At 36.4% G+C, this 9,129-nt stretch overlaps 1 protein-coding gene across 1 annotated transcript; it reads right to left on the reverse strand.

Moving 5' to 3' along the window:
• Positions 1 to 338: 338 nt before the first annotated feature.
• LOC149220930 (uncharacterized) lies at positions 339 to 1,819 on the reverse strand. The gene is made up of 2 exons (XM_089384951.1): positions 1,083 to 1,819; positions 339 to 974 (listed from the first exon to the last, which is right to left on the reverse strand). Exons 1-2 carry the CDS (start codon positions 1,428 to 1,430, stop codon positions 702 to 704), a joined length of 621 nt encoding a protein of 206 aa, XP_089241077.1. The 5' UTR covers positions 1,431 to 1,819; the 3' UTR covers positions 339 to 701.
• Positions 1,820 to 9,129: the final 7,310 nt, after the last annotated feature.

Here is a 9,129-nt window from a genome sequence, read left to right on the forward strand (position 1 = left end):
GAATGAAAAAGGCTACAAGTTTTTGGTGATTCTAAGCTGGTATTGAATGGTTAAAGTGCACTTTCAGAATGCACTATCTTTCCCTCGGACCACCTCTGGACTAGATCAAGGAAGCTGCAGCCTCGTTCCAGGAATCAATTTCTAAGTTAATAATTGAATGGGTAAAGCACACTTTCAGCATGCACAATCTTTCCCTCAGATCACCTGTGGACTAGATCACTCAAGCCGCAGCCTCGTTCCAGAAAATCAATTACCAGCATGTTTATAGTGAACTAAATACTATAGTGGACGAGCTCTGTAAGGAAAAACCAGAATATTGTCTTATACACCAACAACAGTGCAGTTTGAATGAGATATATTCGGGTAAATAATCAGCGAGATTCGTAACAATAAGAAAAGGCTACATTTCAAATTTAAGCATTACTTGGAATTTCTAAGTTGTTTCGACCTCCAACAGCTTTAAAAACCACAGATTTGTTATAATTATAAATTTAAAAAGGCGATATTTAATATCTATGTACTACTCGAAATTTCTATGAGCTCCAGAAGCTCTAAATATATAACCAAAAAAAGAAAATTATTCAATTAATTGCTGAGAAGAGAAGGAAAATTGGAAATTTGATGATTCGATTAAACCTTAAAACATGAAATTTCTTCAATTCGGTCATTTAATGTGTATTACAATGGCCAGGGCGGAAGCTTTACAATTCGAGTCGAACTCTGTTCTCCTGCTCAATCACCTCCAAGAAAATGGGATCCACCTTGATGTGGCTCTCAACAACCACTTCAAACTTGTGACCCCATTTCCACAACCATGCACTGCCCTTGATGTTCACAACAGACCTCAGATCCATCTCTCTTTTTCTCACGTCTTTCACCAAATCTTTTAGATGCTGCGTCACCTCCACTCCGTCAATCCTGACGGGGACTTTCATTATTTCCGAGCAGTTCGCCCCTTGACTCCCTGCAGGCACCTGCTTTTATCGATACTCAGGACTTGACCACCACTAGAAAACCTAAAGAACAACCCTAACAAACCCTAAACCCTACATGGAAGAAAGGAATGAGGGACTAGGGCTGACCTGCGCCTGACCGAGAAGGGAACCCTTGTAATAAATGCACATTACCGTGCTCTTGTGCTCGATGGGAGTCAAGTTGGGATTAGTGATCTTGATGGAAATGCTGAGCTCCACATCAATGAACGCGAGCGGAATGAGTGAATCCGTGTTGAAGCTGAGCTTGAAGCCCTTGACATGTATTGAGAGCACCTCGAAAACAGGGTCCCTTGGCCTTATCGCATACAGGGCTGCCCCTACGCCTCCTATAACCACAGCTAATCCCAACTGGCCCATGGAAATGCCCGTGGAAATTTTCTTTTCCTTCTTTCTCCTCTCTTCAGAAAAGACTACAACGCGGGTCGTTTTCACCATCCTCTCCTCTGTTGGGGTTTCTGCAAAATTGAATCAGAGTGAATGCTCGTTCTGACATGGGTTTAAGGCGGTATTGTTGTACGGATTTTTGAATAAGGAGTGTATATGTGTGGATACTGCTGAAATTTGTCGGTTATGTAATCTGATTGCAACCATATGCTCCTTTTTGGGCTCCATTCAAAACTGTGAATCGCATCTCAGAGCACCAGCGTCACACGTCAACTCCGGGCATTCAACCTGCCAACATTATTGCCATGTAACAGCACCACATGTCACTTTGCATTTCTACGCAATATACAATTTACATATGCCTTTGTTTTAGATTTTTCCTCGTTTTATGCTCCATTGTCACTCTGGATTATTCATTACACAGAAGAAAGTAGGAATGTGAAATAAAAAAATGAGTGATATCATTATATTTTTCGTGTGATGTTCTCTTTGATATCATTAGAAAGTAATTAGAGTAGTTTCGAGTATTCTTTTAAATGTTTTTTAAAAGTTTTCTAATTTATTTTCTGATTTAATTTGTTTAGAATTTTGTAAAGATTTATTGAAACTATAAGGTTGGCAAGGAGATTTTTCACAATTGAAGTGTGTTAAGGGTTTTTGATTGTGTTGAATCTATATATGCAGTGAAAAATCAGTGTAAACAAAACAAAACAAGATTTGGTCACATTTTTTTGTCGGATTTCAGCGAGAAATCTGCCAAAAACTCCAAAAAGTTACACTTAGAGACTACTCCTATCATTATAACACGCACTTCTTCGAGATTTTTAAATCTGATCTCCTAAATATGGTGGAGGAGTAGTGACGTATTGGGCATATTCATCCTCGTATTAATTCCACATATATTGCCCTTATACCCAAAAGAAAGCCTGCGCAGACTTTCAATGACTATCGCCCAATTTCATTATGTAACCTTATTTACAAGATCATTTCAAAAACAATTGTGGGCGGATGCGCAATATTCTGTCAAAGTATATCTCTTCTGAGCAATATGGGTTCTTGTCGGATCGACAAATTCACGATGTTGTTGCTATCGCATAGGAATGTATGCATTCCATTCATACTTCACATCAAAATGTCGTCATTATGAAGGTGGATCTGATGAAGGCTTATGATTCAGTTGATTGGGGGTATCTTCGTTTGATTCTTCTAAAGATAGGACTGCAACCCAGGTGCGTAAAATGGATCATGGCATGTGTTCAGAATATAAATTATGTTGTAATCATAAATGGGTATCCCACCCGGTTTTTCCGAGCTGGGCATGGACTGAGGCAAGGTTGCTCATTGTCACCATTATTGTTTATTCTGGCTATGGATGGACTGAGTCTGCGGATTAAGCGTGCGGTTGAGGATGGATTATTTCTGGCTCTAGATTCTGGGCACAATATCAAAATATCACATGGTTTTTTTTGTTGACGACATGCTAATCATGGGCATGATTCATCGTATTTCATGGATGCATCTTTTTCATATTTTCAAAAGATTTGAAAATGCTTCTGGCTTAATCATGAATATACATAAATCTATGCTATATTTTGACATGGGAGATATGGAAGATATCAACTATATTAAGAATCTATTTGGGGTTGAGGCGACTCAAATGATGAATGGTATACAGTATCTCGGTTACCATATAAAACCAAATTGTTATAGAAACAATGACTGGCAATGGCTGGTTGATAAGTTCTACAAGAGAATTTCTGGCTGGGAATTTCGTTGTTTATCCATGGGTGGTCGTGTGACTCTGACAAAGGTTGTGCTAACTCAATTGGGCATTTACTGGGCTCACTTATATCATATCCCAATGGCTACTATAAACAACATAAACAGAATTATGGCAAACTTTATTTGGGTTGGTTGCAACCGAAAGCACAAATATCATCTTACTAAATTTAGCCATATTGCTTGCTCTAAGATGAGAGGGGGATGGGGTATCATGAACCTTAAACTGTTTGGCAAAGCATTATTGGTGAAATCTCTTTGGTGGGTTGTCTTCGGATTTGGTGTATGGAGTAGGGTGATTCACCAAAAGTATATGAAGAATAAAAGTTTCACTTGTTGGTTTCGTAAAAATTCCATTGGCATTTCAGGTGGCTCGGCTATATGGAGAAGCTTTCAAAAAGTGGGAAATTTTTTCCTCAATCATCTCAGGTGGAACATGGGATTTGGACATTCCATGATTATTGGCCTTGATCATATTTATGGAGCAAATGGGGGATGCCAATTCTCTGAACCATTGCGCCTGGTACTTTTTAGAAAGGGCTATTTGTTCTGGAATCAATTGATTCGAACATGGAGTGATCACTTTCCTATATGGAACTCTCCATTACAGTTGGGGCTGACAGGCCAAATGGCGGATGAATGGTTGTTCATTATTGATGGTTTAAAAGTTCTTGGGATTTGTAGGGAGGTCCATCATGACAGGCTTATTTGGTCTGGGAAAATGAAATCTGCAAACGTTGTGGTTGCAGACATATATGATAAACTGTGTGAGGTAGAAGGTGGATATGTGGCGGATCCGATGCTATATGATTTATGGAAATGTCATGTCCCATGTAAAATCATCTGCTTTACATGGCTTGTTTTCCATAACAAGAATCTAACATGGGAGAATCTGCAAAAACATCAATGGCATGGTCCTAGCATATGTGTTATTTGCAAGCAGGAGGAGGAAAACAATGCACATCTATTTCTGACATGTCAACATGTTTCTAAGGTATGGTTTAAACTTGTTGCTTATTATGATTTTCCTCACCTTCAATTTCAAAATGTTGCAGATTGTTTGAGATGGTGGCTCAAGCAAAAATTGGCATGGAGGAACATTCCTCTCTTTGTATTCTGGACTATATGGAAATGGAGGAACAAACGTATCTTTGAGGATTGTTTTGAAGATTTTGGAGTTACATATGATAAGATCATTTTATTAATGGCACTTTATCCAGTGAAGGAGACTCTTCAAAAACATATGAAGCTGAAAAAGAGTGTTGCTCCTCCTATGGTATATCTGATCGCCTTCTTCGATGGGGCATCACAAAACCAAATTTGTGGTTGTGGCATATGGTTGGTTATGTCACTTGATTTGCAGTATAAGGCATACTGGAATGCAGGGACAGGCACCAACAACAAGGCTGAGGCAATGGCGCTTTGGGGTATCATTTGGCTTATAAGTTTTTTAAATATCCCAGAGATCCATATATATGGCGATTCCAAGATTATTGTGGATCATGTTAAGGGAAATGCCACCATAAATCAGCCCTCCCTTTTGGGCTAGTTAAGGAGAATTCACTGCCTCTGGACACAGATTACATAGGAAGAGAATATAATCAGACTGCGGATTTGCTCTCAAAGAAGGGTCTTCTAGGCGAAATGGGTAAAGTTCAGATGGTCATTTATATGGAAGCGCAACAATCACACTCTGTGGATTTTACATTCCCCGGATAAGTTCTTACATCAGCAATTCTTGATCTATTTTGCTTTTTGATAAAACTGTTAATTTCATACTTGTATGTGTAGATAACTAGAATTGTATGTATGGATGCTATATTTTTCAGTCTTTTTGATAGTGTTGATGATGATTTAGAAGGAACATACAATTCTATGGATCATATTGCTTAAGCTTCTTTTCTTAAGCAAACATGATTATATATGGGTATATGGCACTTTTGAGGGGATTGACTGTTTCAAGTTATTTGGTAATCTGGAATGCTACTGTGTACATTCTAGAAGACAATTGATGTATATGATCCATCAATTTTTTTATTATCTAATATACAGCTTTTTTCATACTGAAAAAAGTTAGTCAAAATTGAGACCATACCTTCTTTTTGTGTGTAAATTACTGCAATTGATTTCTACCGATAGAAAAATGTATTACATAAAGAACCTTTCATACCAGTAAAATACTAACTTGGAGTAGCATGATTGCCATCTTGGATAAACATTGACACAACAAAAACTACCGATAGCAATTTGCAAGACAAGGCTACCCTACTGAAATGCACAAAGATTGGAAACTACTATATAGTCTACTAAGAACCTCTACTTTCCTTACGACTCTCACTGAGCCATACTATATGCTAGAGATACAAAATGTTTGTATTGTAGTAACGTAGGATACACCCATAAACCATTGTCAGTGCTACAAAACAACATAAGATTGGTTACAAAAAAAACAAGTTATCTCCAATAGTAAAGACTCGAACAGATAACATGGTGGACTTATTAGTCCAAAATGATAACTAGAGAATGAGGGGAAGAGTTTGCTCGAGTAGTGTTATGAATTGGAGCGTTGATGACTGCGGCCTCTTTTTAGTGTTCATTGGTGTCAGACTCTAAGTCTGAGACCACAAAATGTTCCACTTGATTCAATCTTCCCATGATGTCATCCAAATTATACCTATTATTATCCCTCGAGATTATCTTGATCTCTTCCTGACCTGCAAAGAGCTTGTAGTTATCCACCTGCTTGTCGTGAATTACCTTGCTAAGTAGCGTTTCAAATTATTGGAGCAAGGTGATAAAATGCATGTAGTGAAATATTCTCCTCTGAAGATTCCCTGGATCGAGAACCCATTTGAGGTTGTTACCTACAATCTCTGAATCAAAATAGTATTTACAATCCCCGAATTCCCTAGATTCCAAGTGTAAAATTTCCTATTTGACCTCGATAGGTGTTGCGCTGGAAAAATTAGCCACAAACCCGCATCCCAATAGACGCATATGCCAAGAAGAGGAAGCCCCGAGAGCTCCTCCCTTGCAGCTAGGTAGTCGTTGATGAGGAGCCATATAGGCATAAGACCTGTAAACAAGCCAAGGAACAATGACTCGAGAAGGAAGAATGACCTAGTAGTGACTAACGACAGGTTGATTTTACCCTAGTATGACATGAACCGTAGACCCAGTAGAGAAATCAGAGAGAAGTATATGTGGCTTGTAAGGTCCCACCTTACCAACCATGAATAGTATAAAGAAGTAAAGGTCACATTGAATACTATTACTCAATTTTCATTTTTATTTTATTTTTGTTTTACTCATAATATGACTAACTTAGCTATCATGTAATCATGTTCCTTAAACAATTTCAATCTAAGAATATAACGTAAGAAGTCGGGGGTAAATTTCCCTTAATATCACAAAATATATTGACCCAACAACATTCCAAATTCATCAACTAAAATTCCCAATCCTAATTATTAAGCTAATGCTCCAATCGTGAGAATTGTATAATGAATGTTGCAACAAGAGAAATTAATGTTACCAATTCAAAAGCATATTATTCTTTAAAATGTGTCAAGTAAAACAATGGACCTGCATAAATTGGGCACAAGTAGTTGTTTTCTACAGTGATTGAAGCATAAGAATGCACCCATGAATACATGCAATTCATACAAAATTTATTATGCTCATTTGCACAAATTCCTACAGAATTAGTCATTGTAAAATTGTTTTCAACAACAACCATTTTTTAAGTGAAAGTCTTAGATAATAAAAGTAACACGGGCCTTATTCTCTATTCACACTTCAACAACTTATTAAATTTAGTTTCACATTCATACAAAGACTTGTCGACATATGAAGCTACATCCATTAAATAATCTATTCATAAATTTTCTAGTGCATAAAATCTACAGTAAGTAAGACATTTACTCTAACAATTTGTATGCACAAAAACTACATCCATTGAAGTTTTGACAAACACTTTGCAAGCATGCAATCTACAAACTACAACCATTGAGGCCTTTTAACAAATACTTTGCAAGCATGCAATCTATAGCCATTGAGGCCTTTTAACAAACACTTTGTAAACATGCAATCTACAACCATTGAGACATTTTTTCAAACACTTAGAAGCCACAATCTCTTAAGGAAATTTGACATGAATATAAGGTTTTCTCTCAATCTATTTAGCTCATAAAATTTATATATTAGTTCTTCAAATGACAAAATATTAAAACAATGACTAAATCATCTTATTATTTCACCCAAAACTTGACAGTAGGTGCACAAAGTTGGCAGCAACAATCTGCAAAATCGCCCAAATTTACGATATGGGTTTTGAAAAGTGTTTTTTTGGAATCAAAACAGGGGTTACATGTTCTTATGGGACAGATACCCCTTAATGTCGTCCTGAATCGGTACGAAACCATGCATAGATGCATTTTAAAAAAACTAGCAAATACGTTGACTCCAGGAATTTCATTTACAATTTTTGTCAAACAGATGACATGCAAGGTTGAGTCTACAACTATGGCAAACAAATAAAAACCTATAATAAAATTATAATTACTTATGTATTGTGTAAATGCCTTTCAAAATCATTTCTTTCACTATAAGTGAATTGCAGGGCTTTGAGATTCATCAAACATTATTTTCATTCAATCATTCCTACAAACCCATGGCAAGCATCTTGAACTATTGCAATACATAATGATTGAAAATTACCTCAATGATTCTCTTTAAAACTCGTCTTCCATCTTCTTCTTTTTTCACATTTTTATTTGAACGGTTGATCTAGTGATTCCGCCTAGTATATTTTAGGTATGCATCCATTTCTTACTCTGGTATGCTACAAGTTAACACTTATTCATGCATAATGATAAAAATAATAATATCATTTCTCATTCATGGATTTTGTCAAACACTTTGCAAAATATCTTGAAACCCTTTCTAAAACATGTCTCTAATTACATGAAACAAAACCATAACTCATGAACTCTTACCCAAGTCCTTTGGAATTTCTTTATTGCCATTACCTTTAACAATATTTGTCTTTCCTTTCTCAAATGCTACAATACCAATGTTAGTACAATAGACTATACCAATAATAATTCCATAACATCTTGAGATCTAAACACTCATTCATATAGACCACTCTTAGTCTTCGTTTTCAACTATCCAATAAGATTCCAAATAAAATAAGCTTAAACACAAATTAGATTCTTACAATAATTTAAATTTCTACTTTTTATTTTTATGCTAAAGCTATACTATAATGTTAGGACAATAAAAAAATTATACATGAAGAGATATTCAACTCCAATAGTTGAGAATATGATCCTTCTTTGATCCCTTAACCAACTCATTTGAACCACCCGGTTTTCCACCCAACCATATCTAGAGAGAGCTTCTCCCCTTGGAACCCGCGAGCTGTAGGAGCTCACAAACAATACCAAACTATAGCGGTAGAGAGATATCCAAGGCAAGCTAAGGAAAATAAGTTTCACTTGCTCCCAACACCACTCATGGTCAGCTCCACCAGGTAGAGCTAAATAGTAATCTAGTTCGGGAATTTGAAAATCATTTCAAAAGCAATTGGCTATTCTCCAAGTCTCTCACTCTCATAATATTTTTCAAATCTCTCTAACTCTTGGTATCACAATGCACCTCCCTCCCCCCCAAGTGAGAATACATGATACACATATATAGGAGGAGCAACAAATTCTTGTCATAAATGAGAAGTAATATGCATGTCTTGTATACATTTTAGAGGAGTGTAACTCATATCATTAAGGAGAGGTATCCATGCCTTAGTTAAGGAGATTGTAACTTATGCATTAAAGAGAGCGTAAGAGGAATCTTTTATGACATGTCTTTAATGAGTGTAAGAGGAATATGTCATTCTTTGATGAGTGCATAAAATAGAGTGTAATGTATTATTAAAAGAGAGATTTACATAGAGCTATGAGAGTCATCA

This window comes from Pinus tabuliformis, chromosome Q, assembly GCF_031772625.1.
Source record: "Pinus tabuliformis cultivar Carrire ecotype Pingquan chromosome Q, CPIR1, whole genome shotgun sequence".
In the NCBI taxonomy this organism is placed as follows: Eukaryota; Viridiplantae; Streptophyta; class Pinopsida; order Pinales; family Pinaceae; genus Pinus; species Pinus tabuliformis.

Excerpts from the sequence above, each read along its gene's own strand:
- LOC149220930 (XM_089384951.1), bottom strand. The coding sequence starts at position 1,430 with ATGGTGAAAACGACCCGCGTTGTAGTCTTTTCTGAAGAGAGGAGAAAG. Across the intron at positions 975-1,082 it reads CCCTTCTCGGTCAGGCGCAG|GTGCCTGCAGGGAGTCAAGG; the intron begins GTCAGCCCTAGT and ends CGATAAAAGCAG.